Raw genomic sequence first — 17,048 nt, 5'->3', positions numbered from 1 at the left:
TGTCCTTTAAATGAACTTACAGAAGAAACTGGTGAGCCAATTATATTACAGTTAAATTTGCCTATGTACAGCTGTGTCTACACTGCACACCTCGTACATTAAGTTGCAAATATACTGATTACAAAGATGGGGCATAAATGTATTTGCACAGATCCTCAATTTCAGGAAACAGTGAATCATATGAGACTGTTGATTAGCATGCACAGCAGATAGAAAATGAGATGCAAGCTAACTGTCAAAATAGCTTCTGTAGTTTGTGAGAATGAAGCTGCTGTTGGGAGTATATTTTAGCAGGTAAACTGTTTTCCTGGCACTGTCAAGTGTTTACTGATTAGTTTAAAATTTAAATCTCTATCCCATCCCATTTATACTTTCCAAGTAACTGAAATCTAAAAAAAAATATGAAATAGAAACATTTCAGCATTGAAAAGTATTGAAAAGCAACACAAAAAAAAAATAAAAAAAATCACTATGATCGTATAGGATTTCCAGTGTGCCACTGACAGAGAACAGCTGCAAAAGTACAGAGAACAAACATCAAACCGTTCTCTCATTAAATTACTTCCACAATCACAGCTCTGATGAAAGCAATGAACACAGATTGTTAAGGTCACAAGCACAGGAAGTCACATTAGCATAAATCATGGATGGTTGACATGTGCATGTGGCCATGTTCACACTGCGGATGGCGTGGAAGCTTTAGTCCATCAGTCCACTCGCACAGAGTAAACATTTGATTACCCGCCTACACTAGGGCTGGGCGATATGGCCAAAAAAAATAAATAATAATAATTGGTTAAATGGTGATATAGGCTAAGATATCTTGGTACTTTCTACGTTTTTCTACAAATATCTGTATTTATATATAAAAAAAAAAAAAAGTTATATTTCACATCCTGCCCAATGATATCCTACAAACAATGTTGATATTGAAGGAAACAAATATAGTGGATGTAATGTAGGCTGGAAATGCAATATATTATGTGCTAAAAGATGGTTAAAATCACATTACATTCTAACATTGTAACATTACAATCTAGAAACAAAATATAATGCTTTTGTTTTTAGCAAACTAATTATATTAGCCTGCATTTGATTACCCGTTTATAATTTTCACTTTCATAAAATACATCATTGTTGTAAGTTTAAAATTCCACATATGGCACATTTATTGTCTCCAACAACAAATATTTTAGCAATATGTATATTTTTGTCAGAATTATTGTGCTACTATTCTATTGTGCTCCGTCTGTTTGGCGCGCAGCGGCGCTCATTCACAGAAGCTTGAATTTTAGCAGAGATTCACTTGCAGATGGCTCGCCCTAAAAAATATATCGATATATCGTTCAAACTCAATATACCGCCCAGCCCTAGCCTACACCCAACCTCCACACTCAAAATCCGCTCAATTTATTGCAATATCATGAGGCACACCCCCTCCCCATTTCCTAGCTGCTGCCGATCCTATCATATTAAGGCTGTTGAGGGGTATATATTGCACAACCCCTCAATCACTTGAACACAGTGTGCTGTGAGCTGTGGCTCTCTTCAATCAGCCTGTTACGTAATCACACATTTTGTCCAAACACAGGGATTCTTCCCTCAGAGTCAGCGCTCGGCACGTTTCAGCATTAGCATGAAGCTATGCTCTCATAAATAACACTCATGCAGATAATCGCCTCTGCTCTCCGAGCTTAGGCCTGGGCAACTCGCCAAATAAAAGTTTGTCCAAATTTGCAATGCAGAGTGAAAGCATAATTTTAAAACTTATTTGAAACTGACTTGTTTTGCACACAAACAGCAGTATTAAATCATCACAGACTACTGCCCACTCCCATTTTCCAAGCTTTTAATCCTTAAATCGTTTAATTTATTAGGAGTTTTAAATCACCAAAGGGACAATATTGCCCACTTTCATTTTCCAGGCTTTGGATTCACAAGTCACTTAATTTCTTAGCAAGGTTTTGTTGACTCAATCTACACTGGCCGTTATTGGCTGAACCTGAAAGAATGCCAATCACTCATTGGTCCCTGCAGAGCGCTAATGCATTTATTGGCTCTTCTGCTGCATCCTCAACCCTTGTGAAGTTTTAGTAAAATTACAATCATTTGGAAAGAGCCATGTGGAGAATGAGTGGGCATTACAGAGGTTATGAACTGCACATTGGAGAACCCACCAGCACAGATTTTCTGTCTGTCAGACTCATGCACTCAAGCACATCGGCTGATTAGTCATCAATACAAGAGCTAAAACACAAGAAAGACATCAAAAGAGCTTATTCTCTAGACACCTTAAAATAGGCTGCATTTGGGACTCCCAAAGAGAGTCTGAAGTATTTCAGTGAGGATATAAAATTTAATTAGAAATAAAATCAAACTAAAATGTTAGCCATGACCCCATCCATCAAATTTCTAACCTTGTCACTCTTATTGGGCTTATCTATCTACTAAAGACACATATAAAAAATAATGATGAAATGGACGATAATTGGCACGATTCCTGTAAAAACCAGCAAAAAAGACTTAAAAATAGGTAAATAGTCAATGACTCACCTCCGCAAGGTGAGGCATGGGGTTAAATCCACAGAGATGACATACCACACTTTTACATTCAGTGCAGGTGTTGAAATTAGGAGGGTGCTTTGAGCCCATGTTAAGATCCACTTTACAGAGTGGGCAGGTGGATGGGTGATCTACACTTTCAGGATGTTTTACTAATTTATCCTGTATAGTTTCATGTTTATCATTTTCTGAAGTAGGTATCCCAGATACTTTGTCTTCATTGAGCTGCTCTGGTTTCTTTTCAACGGGTGACTTGGTCTGTTTTGCAGGAGGTATCTTGTTGGGTTCTGTTGCAACAGATCCTTTGCGAGATGTCGGCGGTGTAATCTTGGCAGAAGCCACAGAGCTTTTTCGGGAAGCTGGTGCTGTGGTAGCTTTACCAGACTCAGTAGAAACCGTGGAGCCTTTCCTTGAAGTTGGTGGTGTTGTGGACGGCTCATCTTGAACAGCTGAAGAGATCAGATTAGATGCTGAGCTAAAAAATGAGGATCCAAAGCCCAGAACTTTCCCAGAGACAGCAGAAACTGACTGTGGTGAGGGTGACCGAGATCTAGCTGTTTCTGTCAGACCACCAAAGCCACCGAAGAACTTCCCTGTGGTTGACTCAGATGATTTAGAAGCAGGCTGTGCTTTAGGACCACCTAATCCAAAACCAAAGAAATTTGATTCCTGTTTTGGGGGTTTGACCTCGGTGGGTGGAGCAGATTTTACAGGAGTGGTTGTATCTTCGAGTGGCTGTTGTTCTATTTTCACAGGCTCTGGTTGATTATTATTTTGCTTTTGAGGTTCTTTTCTAGGGACGATTATATCAGTTGTCTTTTGTTGAGGGCCTGGAATTGAGATCTCTTTCTTTATTTCCTGAGCAGGAGGTGCTTTCTTTTCAGCTGTGGCTGTGGTGGGCTTCTCATCAGGTTTGGACTCAACTTGTGCTGTAGCTACCTTGTCAACTATGGAAGGAGTTTGGTTGTCCATCACTAAGGGAACTGGCTGAGGTATCACTATGAGACTTTCAGATGTATTTATTCCTGCCTGTGCCCGTTGTACCTGGCAACTTAGGCAGAGCCATTCCTCAACCTGCAATAATTATAGGACAGTCAATGGCAATAAGACACACATCCTCTACTCTAATGTTATGTTTCTATCTAGAAAAACCTAATAAACTAGTGGTCAACCGATATAGTTTTTTTGATGGCCGATGCCGATATCTTAGAGAGCAGGATGGCCGATATAAAGCCGTTATTTTTATTATATACTTTATATTTATTTTTAAATAAATTAGAAAACAAATCTTTAAAATAAACATGATTATACTTTAGATGGCAACTAATTGAATCTGCAATCCTATTACAGTATTTTTCACAAATAGAGTAATTGTTAAAAAATATATGAATATGTGAATAAAAAGGAAGTAAACACTGTAACATTGCACTCAGTAATCTGGTAATATTGTGTGCACTGGTAATCATATTTTTTTCAAATAAAGACAAGGTAACGCTAATATTACATACAGGGCAACTCAAATATGACACAGTGGGCAACTGGATATAGCACAGCATATTTTAAAATGAAGGATTTAAAGTTTTTCGATCGCGTCTCCTGTGAAGCTGATCTTCTGTTCGCATTCACTCACTTCGCACGGACCGACCGTCACTCGCAGTAACACGTTTATGCAGGCTACAAATGCACACTTCACAAGATATCACAGCTGGATTCCATTAAATCTGCAAGGTTTGTGAAATTAAATGTTTATTAGATATTCAGAGATTTGTTTAAATGATGTAGATGCGAATTTGCTGAATGTTGACAGTAAATGAGAAAGTATTTTAGCCTATTGTTTGCCTTTTCTGTAACAAATAATATAAAAGCAACACTTTACTTTTTCGCATACCATTTACTTTCTTTGTTTAAAAGTTCTGTCTAACAAAGTATTAGATATGACTGACAGAGATCGTAAACTAATGAAGACGGAGAATGAGAGTGAGCGCTGTGTGAGCAGGCGCTGCCGTTCTCTTCTCAGGCGCTGATGTTCTCAGCGCCGCCCGTCAAAATAAAAGTCCCGCTTCCAACACATCGGCCAATCAGAAAAACGTATCGGCCAATGCCGATATTTTAAAAGTGCCAAATATCGGCCGATATATCGTCCGGTCGACCACTACTAAAAACAGCTGCTTCATACATTTATACAATAAAATAAATGACCACTTAAATTAATGTCATTAAGGGTGCTTTCACACTGGCAGTTTAGTTCGGAAAGGGGCACAGTTTGCATGAAAAATCGCTAATGTGAACGCTGTCATGCGGACCCGGGTGCGCACTGGACCCGAGACTACCTAGAGGAGGTGGTCTGAGTTCGGTTGCACTCGAACCGTGCCGCGTGTAAAGCAACACAGACTCGGTACGCGCTTGTTCAGGAAGTAAAGTAACCTGCGCATAAGTTTTAGCTGATTATGGTGTATTTAGTTAAATACAACACATGTAAGGGATGATAGGGTAGATGATTTACCTTAAGAGTGAGCCTGCAGTGTATTCGCGCAAACTCTCCTCAAAAGAGTCTGTTTGCAAACAGCAAAAAGCCACCTTTTGCGACACAGACACAGTAAACCTGTAGTGTTCAATCAGCTGTGCATAATAGCACCAAATTAATAAAAAACACAATATATTGACCCGCGTTCTGTTTTCCATCATACGCCATGCACGTTTGGGATGACGCAAGATGCACGCAAACGCAAAAGGGTTCGATAAAATCAAGTTGAGTGTGAAACCAGACCAACGCTGCGGGGGGCGCTGGGAACAATCGCGCCCGGGCTTGGACCACAGCAAATGAGCCCAGTGTGAAAGCCCCCTAAGATTGACTGTGTGACAGTTTTTTTCTACCCTTACTTTTATCTTTTAAGTAAAATTAAAAGAAAAAAAGCCAGTGAGGGTCAAATACTGTTGTTAAACTTATTTGTATACTACATAATTACACAAACCAACTGCCTCAAGACACACTGCTACAGAACATGTCTTGGGAATTGCAATGGCTTGCCACATTGACAGCATGAATACAAATTACCTCTCTTAATAGTTGTTTTTAAAAACAAAAGACAAATAAGCAATTAGTGGACAACAAGTCAAATATATTCTGTACTTAAAAGCATTTAAAGTAACCACAGAGAGCAAATAAATGCATGAATGAATGTCTTGGTTTAGATTTTGATGTATTTGGTATAGGGCTGCACGATATATCATTTTAGCATCGACATTTTAGCAGGATGTGCAATATCAAGTATAAGGGTCGTAGTTGATCCATGATCCGTACAAGCCAGCTGTCCCACAGTTTGGAATGCATGTTATTCACAGATTAATTTCAAAGTTTAACCATCATAGAGTGAAAGTTTTCATTTGCATGTGTTTTTAAGCAACAAGAGCAAGAGTTCCCGCACGCTGTTTTATGTGCGCACACACAGAGCCAAAATCAGTTCTCTTTCTTTTGAGCTTAAACAGACACGTGCATACAAAATGAAGTCAAAATGCCAGTCTCGGCGAGTATCCTTGTAAACACAGTCGGTTATGTGTTGTAAACAAAGAAAGAAAAATAAAATGTGTAATTTATATTAAGTCCGTGCATACGTCTTAAAGGGACAGCAGCCTAATGTACATGCAGCTGTTTGTGTCACCAATGGTGATCAAACAACAAAAGAGAAAGAGAAAATGATTTGTAGCTTTAACAAAGATAAATTATATTAATTAATTTTTAATTTATATAGTGAAGACTGTTATTTTACATTTGAGTATTCAATTTCTCTACCTGAATACTGTTAGATTTACCTGAAAAACATAAAACACTGCTTATTTCAATTGCATCTGTCTTCTATTGTATTTATCTATGCTTGTAATTTTATTTTATTATTTTCTATGCAGATTCACTCCCCTACAAAATCACCCCAATTATTCTGAATAATTCTAGAATGCTTAATTCTTTTCAAATAGAGCTATTCAAATGATCTGGTGAAATTGTTTTTATATCGAAATATATATCGCAGAAAAACTAAATATTGCCATGTAATTTTTTCCTAATTTGTTACTTCTAATAAAATGCAATAAGTAGTTATATTTTACATTTAATTTTAGTTTTTTTGATTTTTCAGAATGCCATTTAGAATGCCAGTTTTTCAGTTAGCCCGTTTTTGTAATATGATGACAATGCAAATTATACAGGCTCACTGTAAATATTGATTGATTGTTGGAGTAAATAACAACAAGAATGGAACATGGATTCTTAAACATGTTAAAAAGTAGATGTCAAATGTCTTACCTCTGTTTGATTAGGCAGTGGATTAAATCCACATTGGCTGCATACTGTTGTCTTGCATTCAGTGCATGTGTTAAAATTCTTGGCATCCTTAGAACCAATGTTGAGTTCCACTTTGCATAATGGGCAATTGGTCTTGACTTCTTTAGGATCAGGTTTTTGGGGTGGTTTGGGTGCTGTTACTTGCTTAGTTTCTGGTTTTTTCTCCACTGTTTTTACTGCATCTTGTGCTGCATGTGGTTTAGTGTCTCCAACAGGTGGAATATTACTAGAGTCTGGTGCGACTGCAAATCCTTTGTGAGATGAGGGTGGAGTAGTCCTAGCAGACATCTGGGAAGCTATGGATCCTTTTCGAGAAGTTGGTGGTGTTGTGGAAGGCTCATCCTGAACAGCTGAGCTAATCAAATTAGACGCTGAGCTGAATATAGAGGATCCAAAGCCCAGAACTCTCCCAGACACAGCAGAAACAGACTGTGGAGAGGGTGAGCGAGATCTAGCTGTTTCTGTCAGACCACCAAAGCCAAAGAGTTTCCCAGTGGTTGACTCAGATGGCTTATTGGAAGCAGGTTGTACCTTAGGACCACCAAATCCAAAACCAAAGAAACTCTGTTCCTGTTTTGGTGGCTCTGCCTGCGGAGGTGGAGCAGATTTTTCTGGAGACTTGTCGGACTCTTTTAAGAGTGTGTCAGTCTCTTTATCTTTCTTTGGACCTGATGTTTCTTTCTTCTGAGAGGATGCAGGTTGTGCCTTTATGGTACTCTCTGGTAGTTTTGTTGATTCTTTCTTTTGGACATTCACTGAAACAGAGCTCTTAGTTTTGTCAGGGATGGCAGCAGCTTGAATCTCTTTCTTTTGGGTTTCAGCAACATCAGAAACCATGTTGGTTGAAACTAATGATGGTGGCCCTTGTGTTGTACTTTCTGGTCTTGGATGTAGTGCTGTGGTATAGACATTGTCAAGTTGTTCATGGGTCTTTGTTTTAGAAGGTTCTTGTGGTTCCATTCCTTTTAATGCTCGCTGTGTCTGGCAGTTCAGACACAGCCATTCATTGGCCTGTAATTAGAGATTAAAAATTATTTCTTGAATTCTTTCTTCCATGACATGGATGGAACATTTACATGATATTGATTTTTCTTGGAAACCACTAAACAAAACGGCACTGAATTATAGGTAAGTAAACACATTTGCTGCATTAAAATAGTGTTATCAACAGTTAGTTTAATTGCTTCTATTACTCTCCTCATTTGTAAGTCGCTTTTGATCAAATTGTCTGCTAAATGATTAAATGTAGTTACCAATAGTAGTATTCTCTTACCTCTGTTTGATGGGGAGTTGGGTTGAATCCACAGAGGTTACACACTATGTTCTTACACTCAGTGCAGGCATTGTAGTTAGGAGTGTCCTGTGAACCAACATTAAGATCCACTTTGCAAAGAGGACATGTTTTGGTCTCTGCTTTAGGAGCTACAGCTGCTACAACCAAAGCTTCAGGTCCTGCTGTAGCCTGTTGCACCTGCTTCTCATCTGTTTTTTCCTCCTTTGGTTTTTCTGTTATAGGTGCTTTTGTGTCAACAGTAGGTGGAACTTTTTGAGAAGTTATAGATCCTTTCAAAGAAGCGGTTGGTATTGGTGCAGTCTTTGCAGATGTTTCAGAAGTTGAAGCCTTTTGAGTAGTTGGTGGCAGTTTTGAGGACTCATCTTGAACGGCTGAGGAGATTAGATTAGATGCAGAGTTCAAAAAGGAGGATCCAAAGCCCAGAACCTTTCCAGGGACAACAGTACCAGAAGGCTGAGGGGATCCAGATCGAGCACCACCAAAACCAAAGCTAAAGAAACCTGTTTCCTCTTTAGAAGGTTCTGGTTTCTGTGGTACAGCAGATTTTGTAGGAGAAGGATCAAGTTTTGGCATTTCAGTTGGTTGTGTTGCAGATTGTGTGGGTTTGTTCTCTTGATTCTCTGTAGCAATTGATGTAATTTTCTTCTCAATAACATCTGGCTTATTTTGTGGAGAAACTGAAATTGGAGTAGGTATGATAGCCTCCTTTTTTTCCGGTATTGTTGGTTGAGATGCTTTGCTAACCTGGGACTGTGGTTGGGTAGAGGGAAATCCTTTTGCTTTCTTCTCCTGGCAGTTCAAACACAGCCATTCCTTAACCTGTAGAATAATAATTGGGAGAAATTAAGGAGAAATTAATGTAATAACTGATGCATGTGCAACTCACAAAAAAAGTACTCTTACCTCATTTTGATGTGGCATGGGATTAAATCCACAAAGATTGCACACCGTGTTCTTGCATTCAGTGCAGGTGTTGTAATTCAGAGAATCCCTATTTAAGTCCACTTTACAAAGTGGGCAGGCTTTTGGAAGTTCCAGGGCTGGTTTGTTAATTTTCACATTAGTGACTGGTTCTTTGGACATTTCATCTTGTGGTTTATTCTCCACTGTCTTCTTTTTTTCATCCTGTTTCTGTACAGCAGTAAGTTTGGCCTCTTCTGCCAGTTTAATTTTTTGTGGGGCTTGTGAAGCTTCTGAACCTTTTCGAGAAATTGGTGGTGTTGGTGTTGTCTTAATAGAACCTTGGGACACAGTGGATCCCTTACGAGAAGTTGGTGGAGTTTTGGTTGACGACTCATCCTGAACGGCTGAGGATATCAGATTAGATGCTGAACTGAGGAAGGAGGACCCAAAACCCAGAACTTTCTCAGAGGCAGCAGACTGAGGAGAAGGTGACCGAGATTGAGCACCTCCAAAGCTTAAGAAACCAGACTCTTCCTTATTCTGTTCAACTTTATATGACAGAGCAGGTTTGGAAGGAGATTCAACACCTTTAGACTTTTGAGCGTTTGTTTCAGGAGTAATTGTAGGTTTTTTAGTTTCTGCTGTAGGTTTCTTCTCCTGCTCAGTAGGAACACTCTGCTTCTTTTCTGGAGAAGGTTGATCTTGTGTCGCTTTCTTTTGTGGAGATGCTGGTTGTATTTTGTTAGATTGTGATTGTGGCTGAGAAGGGGGAGGTCCTGAAGTTCTGTTTACCTGGCAGGTCAAGCATAGCCACTCCTTCACCTGTTGATTATTTTAAAAAGTGAATTAAACCATTAAACATAATTTAAGGCAAAATCTATACAAATTAATTCCTAGTTGCATTTTTAAAAGAGCTTTTAAACATATAATTGTAAAATACATTGACATATGGTACCTCGGTTTGATGTGGATTGGGATTGAATCCACAGAGATTACAAAAAATATTCTTGCAAGAACTACAAGAGTTATAGTTCTGTGGGTCCTTCCTAAGGGTTTCTTTGCAAAGTGGACAGTTTTTTGAAAACTCCTCTGGACCATGTGGAGGTTTGGCCAGTTGAGGATCTGGGGTTTTCTCTACTGGCTTTTGTTCTTGCATTGATATAGCAACTGGCTTTGATTCTTTTTCAGGTAGTTTTTGTTTAGCATCCTGAGGAGCAACTGATCCCTTCCGAGAAGTGGGTGGTGTTGGTGTAGTCTTATTTGAAGTCTGTGAAATTGTAGATCCCTTGCGAGACGTTGGTGGAGTTTTGGAGGATTCATCCTGACCAGCCGAAGAGATCAGGTTAGATGCTGAGCTGAGGAAGGAGGATCCAAAACCAAAAACCTTATCAGAGACAGCAGTTTGAGGAGAGGGAGACCGGGAACGAGCACCGCCGAAACCAAAGCCAAAGAAACTTGACTCTTCTTTAATCTGTTCATCTTTATGTGGTAAAGCAGAATTGGAAGGAGAAGTATCAAACTTTTTCTTGCCTGCCTCAACTATAACACTTGACTTCTTCTCTGGAGAAGGTGACACTAAAGTTTCTTCTTTTTGTGGAGATGCTTGTGGAAGTATTTTGTTAGATTGTGGTTGTGGCTGACCAGGGGGAGGTCCTGCAGTTCTCTGCATCTGGCAGGTCAAACACAGCCACTCTTCTACCTGTAGATCATAAGAAAGATTACACTCAAAAAGAGTCACGTATGTACTGTATTTGTACCACCTTTGATCTAACACATTTTTAACCATATGTTTACCCTTATCTCTGTCATTTAAATTACGAAATATGTACACAATAATGGTTTTGTACAAAACGAGTGCCTTTACATGTGATAACTATAAAACAGACTTACTTCAGTTCGATGTGGATTAGGATTGAATCCACAAAGATTGCAAACAATGTTCTTGCAAGAAGTGCAAGAGCTGTAGTTCTGTGGGTCCTTCTTGAGGGTCTCTTTACAGAGTGGGCAGGTTTTTGGAGGCTCTTTTACTTGAGGTTTGGATGGTTGGTCATCTGGTGGCTTTTCCTGTTCTTTGTTTGGTGTAGACGTTGGCTTTGATTCCACTGCAGGTGGAATTAGTTTAGTGTTCTGGGGAGCAACTGATCCTTTTCGAGAAGTGGGGGGTGTTGGTGTGGTCTTGTGTGAAGTCTGGGAAACTGTAGACCCTTTGCGAGATGTTGGTGGAGTTTTAGAAGGTTCATCCTGGACAGCTGAGGAGATCAGATTGGATGCTGAGCTAAGGAATGATGAGCCGAAGCCTAGAACTTTCCCAGAGACAGCAGACACAGTGGGCTGAGGAGATGGTGACCTTGAATGAGAACCACCAAAACCGAAGCTGAAGAAATCGGAATCCTGTTTAGGAGGTTCAGGTTTAGATGGTTGATCAGATTTGGCAGGAAATACATCACTTTTCTGCATTTGAGATTCTGATGTAGGTTGTTTTGAATCTGCCAGATTCTGTTTGTCTTGTTTCCCAGAAGCATTCAATTTCTGATCCTCGGCTACAACACCCGGAATGCCTTGTTTTTGTGGTGATGCAGTTGGAAGTAATTTAGTAGTCTGTAGTCCAGGTTGCACAACTGAACGTTCGGGAGTTCTCTGCATCTGGCAGTTCAAACACAGCCACTCCTTCACCTGTAGGGTGATGATTAAAGGTAACCATATAATATTGTGAGAAACAAAGACCACTACATACATACAAACATACATACATACATACAAATCTGCAAAGTTAAGTTTTAAGTTAAGTTTTTTCTCACCTCGGTTTGGTGTGGCATTGGGTTGAATCCACAGAGATTACACACAGTGTTCTTGCAATTAGTACAAGTGCTGTAACTTGGTGGATTCTTTATTATTTCTGTCTTACAAAGTGGACAAGTTTTTGGAGGCTCTGATTTGTCATCATTCTTTTTTATTACAGCTTTTTCCTGAACTTTTGTCATTTTCTCTTCTGGTTTCTGGTCTTTCTGCTTCTCTTCAACAGATTTAGCTACATGTTTAGGTGACAAATCAGCTGATCCTTTCTGAGAAGTAGCTGGTGTTAATGTAGTCTTCACGGGAGTAAGAGAAGCTGCTGAAACCCCCTGTGTTGCAAAAGGTGTTGTGGAGGATTCATCTTGTACAGCAGTGGAGATAAGATTAGAAGCTGAACTCAAGAGGGAAGAACCAAACCCAAATACCTTTCCAGAAACACTAGGAGCAGCAGGTTGGGGAGATGGTGATCTAGAGCGTCCAAAACCAAAAAAGCCACTCTCTTCTTTTGTGGATGCAGTCTTTGTCAGTGCAGTAGATTTTGTGAATACATTATCATCCTTCTGTTCTGGCTGTACTGGGCTTTTGATGTCCTGCTGCTGAGGTGACTTCTGTGTTGATGGAACTGAACTTTCCTTCGTAGACCCTGGTGTTGTACCTGCAGATAGATCAGTCTTTTCTTTTTCAGTGGCATCTGTGGAGTCATAAAGTGGCTTCTTCTGTGGAGGAACAGGAGCTGGTGTCACTTTCTTTAGTGGTGATACAGGTGGAGGTACTTTGTGAGCCTCAGCTTGCGCTCTTTGCATCTGGCAGTTCAGACATAGCCACTCCTTTTTCTGAAACAAAATTCCAAAAATTAGTTTGAGATTGAGGAGGTTTAAGAATAAGCATCAGCATATGCACTAGCACTGTGGTCATTTTATCACAAAGAGAAAAACTAGAATGCTAAAAAAAAGCATTTAAAATGTGTATCTAATAATATACAAAACTATATTATGTTGCTATATTTAAAAAATAAATAAAGTAACAATACACATTTAACCATATATTGATATGTATTAGTTTTAGAAACCTTTAAAAAGTTTTGTGGTGTGACAAAAATATTACTGTACATACTATATACTATATAGTATATATATACTATATATCTTTAATGTAATATGAGGTTATAAATGCTGGTGCCCATAATGTCAAATACCAAAATACTACTACAGTACTAATAAAATAATAATTATAATAATGTGAATAAGGTGTTTTTTATGTTCTTCAATGTAAAAAAGGCTGCTTACCTCTGTATTGTGGGGCATAGGGTTAAAGCCACATAGAGTACACACAGTGTTTTTGCACGCGGTGCAGGTATCATAATTGGGAGGCTCCTTCTGCAAATCGACCGTACAGAGAGGACAGGCTTTGGGAAGTGATTTAGTGGACTCTGTATTTGTTGTTTCAGGTACAGCTGTATCTTTTGTTACTGATACAGTTGTTGACTGTGCCAGACTGACCATAGATTTCTTATCTGTTTTCTGCTCTTCTATATTTTCAGGATTTACTTTTTTGTCATCTGAATGATGCATTTTAGGAGAGGCGTCAGATACTTTTTGGGAAGTGGGAAGTTTGCTGGTCTTGAGAGATGTCAGAGAAACTTCAGAGCCCTTTCGTGAGGAAGGTGAAGTGGTGATCTTGTCTGAAGTCTGGGAAACAGATGAGTCTTTACGAGAAGAAGGTGGGGTTGTAGTCTTAGCAGATAGCTGGGAAGCTGTGGAACCTTTGCGAGAAGTGGGCGGTGTTGTTGAAGGCTCGTCTAGAGCTGATGAGATCAGATTACTTGCTGAGCTAAAAAAGGAGGAACCAAATCCTAAGACCTTTCCAGAGACAGCAGATGCTGCAGGTGGAAGTAAAGGAGATTGGGATCTACCTCTAGACACTTCAGAGGACACAGGCACAGCTTCATCTTCCATCTTTCCTTGTTCTTGTTGCTGTGGTGTAACTCCTTTAGTGGTTTCTTCACCCTTCTCTGCAACCTTATTTTTTGTCCCATCTGTATTGTCAAGATTGTTTTTAGAGTTTACGGCAGCTTCAGACCCCTTTCGTGAGGTTGGAGGAGTCATTTTAAAAGATGTCTGCGAAACTGCAGAACCCTTGCGAGAGGAAGGTGGACTGGCATTCATTTTATTGAAGATTTGAGAAACTGCAGAACCTTTGCGAGAGGTTGGTGGTGTCTTATCAGAAATTTGAGAAGCTGTTGAAGCCTTGCGAGAACTAGACGGTGATTTGAAGGATTCATCTTGAACAGCCGTCGAGATTAAATTAGATGCTGAGCTTAAGAAGGAGGAACCAAATCCTAGAACCTTCCCTGAGACAGCAGAGACAGCAGGCTGAGGAGAAGGGGGTCGAGATCTAGCTCCACCAAAACCAAAACCAAAGAATCCAGATTTGTCTTGTTGCGGATCTATTTTTTGAGATTCTGAATTTGTAACTTCTGCAGTATGCTGTTGCTTTCTTTTTGTTTCTTGGCTGGGTTGTTCGGTTTCTTTTGAAGTTTGCTTATTGTCTTGTTTCCATGCTAATTCTGGTTTCTTATCCTTTTGAACTGTATCTGCTGGAGGATGTGGCTTTTTCTGTAAAGCATCTGGAGTGGGAATATCCATTCTAACTGGTTCAGAATCCTTGGCATGTGACTGAAGCTGCACAGGAGGAGGTTCTGGTGCTTTCCGCATTTGACACACCAAACAAAGCCACATCACCTGTAGTTTGTAAAGCATAATGTATTAATAATTTTGCAACTTAAAATTACATTGTGTATATTAAGCAAGCTAAATAGCATCCAACAATTCAGTGGACTAAACCACAAGGCTTATTAACTTGCAATGTTCCAAGGTAGCTCAAATTTAGAATAAATAAGAGATGAGCATTACAAGCTATCCTGTCAACATGAAACTGTTTATGCAAAAACTGCATTATGATGCCAATATTATAGAGATTTTCATTTAAGTCAGCATCAACTCAAAATGGACACTATTTATTCTCTTAATGCATGTAAATGCTCCTCCGTATCATGCTGAATTTAACAAACCAAAATATTGTTTTAAAGACATTTTCAACACAACAGTAGTATTTACTCACCTCATTTTGATGGGGAATGGGGTTGAACCCACACAAGTTACATACAATATTTTTGCATTCAGTGCAGCTGTTGCATTGATCTTTCTTGAGCTCCACCTTGCAAAGTGGGCAGACCTTGGGAAGAGGCTTGGATAAATCCTTTGGTGTCTCTAATTTATCCTCGTTCACTTTATTTGATGACTCCTTAGCCTGTTGAAGTAATTCTGTCTGCTCCTCTTGTTTCTGTCCAAGTGAATGTTTAGTATCTTTACTACGTAGAGCTTTCGGAGAACCTTGCATGGTCTCAGAACCTTTTTGTAAGCTAGATGAGGTGCTGCTGTTGAACAATGACTGAGACATTGCAGAGCCTTTACGGGGGGAGGGGGGAGCTATGGTTTCGGAAACTGATGAACCTTTGCGCGAGGTTGGTGGTGTTGTGGAAGGTTCATCTTGAACAGCTGATGATATCAGATTAGAGGCTGTGCTAAGGAAGGATGAACCAAAGCCTAAAACTTTCCCAGGCACAGCAGAAACAGCAGGCTGAGGTGAAGGAGACCTGGATCGGGCCCCACCAAAGCCAAAACCAAAAAATCCAGACTCCTCTTGATGAGGTTGAGCCTTTGGTGGTAGTTTGGTTTGTTTTTCTTGAGGCTTGTCCAATTTCATCTGCTGTGAGGTCTTAGGTTGATTCAGCTGTTGTGGTGAAACATCAGTGGGCTTCTTTCCCCCAACTACAGCTATTTTCTGACCAGTATTGGTGGCTTCCTCTGCGTTTTGTTTCTTCTGCATGGTTTCTAGAACCTCTTGCTGCTCCTTTGGCACTTGGACGACTTTCTTAGCTTGAGCTTGCTCTGCATTGGAAGGCATTGATGCCCGCTGCACTTGACAGGTCAAGCAAAGCCACTCCTTTGCCTGGCAACAAATGAGAGAGGCTGAGAAACTCCAGACAAAATTATTTTCACAAAGTTTTCTCTTAAACAAATGTTAAGAAACACATATTTGATAATACAAAAATTTACATAACAATATTGGTGAACTAGCTGTGGAATGATAATATTGTCAAAGATATTTTCTATTAAAGGTTAATACAGTAGAGCCCACAGCTCATTTAGCAAATTCTAAATAATCTTACCTTGGTTTGATGAGGCATGGGATTAAACCCACATAATGTGCATACAATGCTCTTGCATTCAGTGCAGGTGTTGAAATTAGGAGGATCTTTCTTGAGCTCCACTTTGCAAAGTGGGCATTCTTTAGGATGAGACTGAGAGGACTTATCAGCTTGTTGAGGCTTTGATGGAGGTGTAGATGGTGCTTTGAAAGGTTGAGTTTGCAGGGACTTCTTGTCTTCCAGTTGCTTTTGAGAAAGAGGTTTACTTTCCCCAGCTTGCATTTTTGTTGAGTCCTGAGATGCTGTAGATTCCTTGCGAGATGTAGATGCTGTTTCAACAGCAGATGTGGTTTTGAGAGACGTCTGTGAAACTGATGAACCCTTACGAGAGACGGGTGGCGTCGTAGACTTCACAGAGGTCTGGGAAATTGTTGAACCTTTACGAGGTGTTGGTGGTGTTGTGGAGGATTCATCCTGAACTACTGAAGATATAAGATTAGATGCTGAGCTGAGGAAGGAGGAACCAAAGCCCATAACCTTCTCAGTGACAACAGGTTGAGGCGAAGGGGATCGAGATCGAGCACCACTAAAACCAAAGCCAAAGAAACCTGTATCTTCTTTAGATGAATCTTTTTTTGTTGTAGTTTTGGATTTGGCTAAAGCAGTACCATCTTTTGACTGTTGAGGGTTTAGAGTTTCTTTTTGTGCATTTTTTTTTTCCTTTGGGGTTTCCAAGTTCTGTTTCTGTTTTCCAAGTTCTGTTTTTGACTTGTCATCAGTTCTACTGTCTACTGGAGGAGGCTGATTTGGAGCTGTTTTGTCTTGATGCGAGTAAGTATTAGCCTGTAGCTGGGGATTTAGAGTTGAAGGTTCATGTGTTCTCTTTATATGGCAATTCAAACAAAGCCATTCCTTCACCTGCATGGCCAAAATCAAAACCACAAATCAAC

At 39.7% G+C, this 17,048-nt stretch overlaps 1 protein-coding gene across 8 annotated transcripts in view; it reads right to left on the bottom strand.

The window, feature by feature from the left end:
- Window positions 1–17,048, bottom strand: part of pclob (piccolo presynaptic cytomatrix protein b) — a 99,452-nt gene that overhangs the window by 59,955 nt on the left and 22,449 nt on the right. For all 8 annotated transcript variants that reach the window (XR_014209168.1, XR_014209169.1, XM_082181702.1 and 5 more), the window contains exons 6-15: window positions 16,120–17,016; window positions 15,009–15,899; window positions 13,175–14,629; window positions 11,894–12,721; window positions 10,986–11,768; window positions 10,051–10,794; window positions 9,096–9,917; window positions 8,172–9,011; window positions 6,860–7,909; window positions 2,554–3,636 (exon numbers count right to left, since the gene is read on the bottom strand). Coding sequence is in view for 6 of the 8 variants with exons in the window: in XM_082181702.1 (XP_082037828.1) it covers window positions 2,554–3,636; window positions 6,860–7,909; window positions 8,172–9,011; window positions 9,096–9,917; window positions 10,051–10,794; window positions 10,986–11,768; window positions 11,894–12,721; window positions 13,175–14,629; window positions 15,009–15,899; window positions 16,120–17,016 (9,393 nt within the window). In the remaining 2 variants the exon portion in view is untranslated. The remainder of the gene's footprint in view (window positions 1–2,553; window positions 3,637–6,859; window positions 7,910–8,171; window positions 9,012–9,095; window positions 9,918–10,050; window positions 10,795–10,985; window positions 11,769–11,893; window positions 12,722–13,174; window positions 14,630–15,008; window positions 15,900–16,119; window positions 17,017–17,048) is intronic.

Source organism: Leuciscus leuciscus (genome assembly GCF_965113295.1).
Source record: "Leuciscus leuciscus genome assembly, chromosome: 10".
NCBI classification, from domain to species: domain Eukaryota; kingdom Metazoa; phylum Chordata; class Actinopteri; order Cypriniformes; family Leuciscidae; genus Leuciscus; species Leuciscus leuciscus.
Note: the sequence above shows the minus strand (reverse complement) of the source record. Positions and strands in the feature narration are given on the sequence as shown.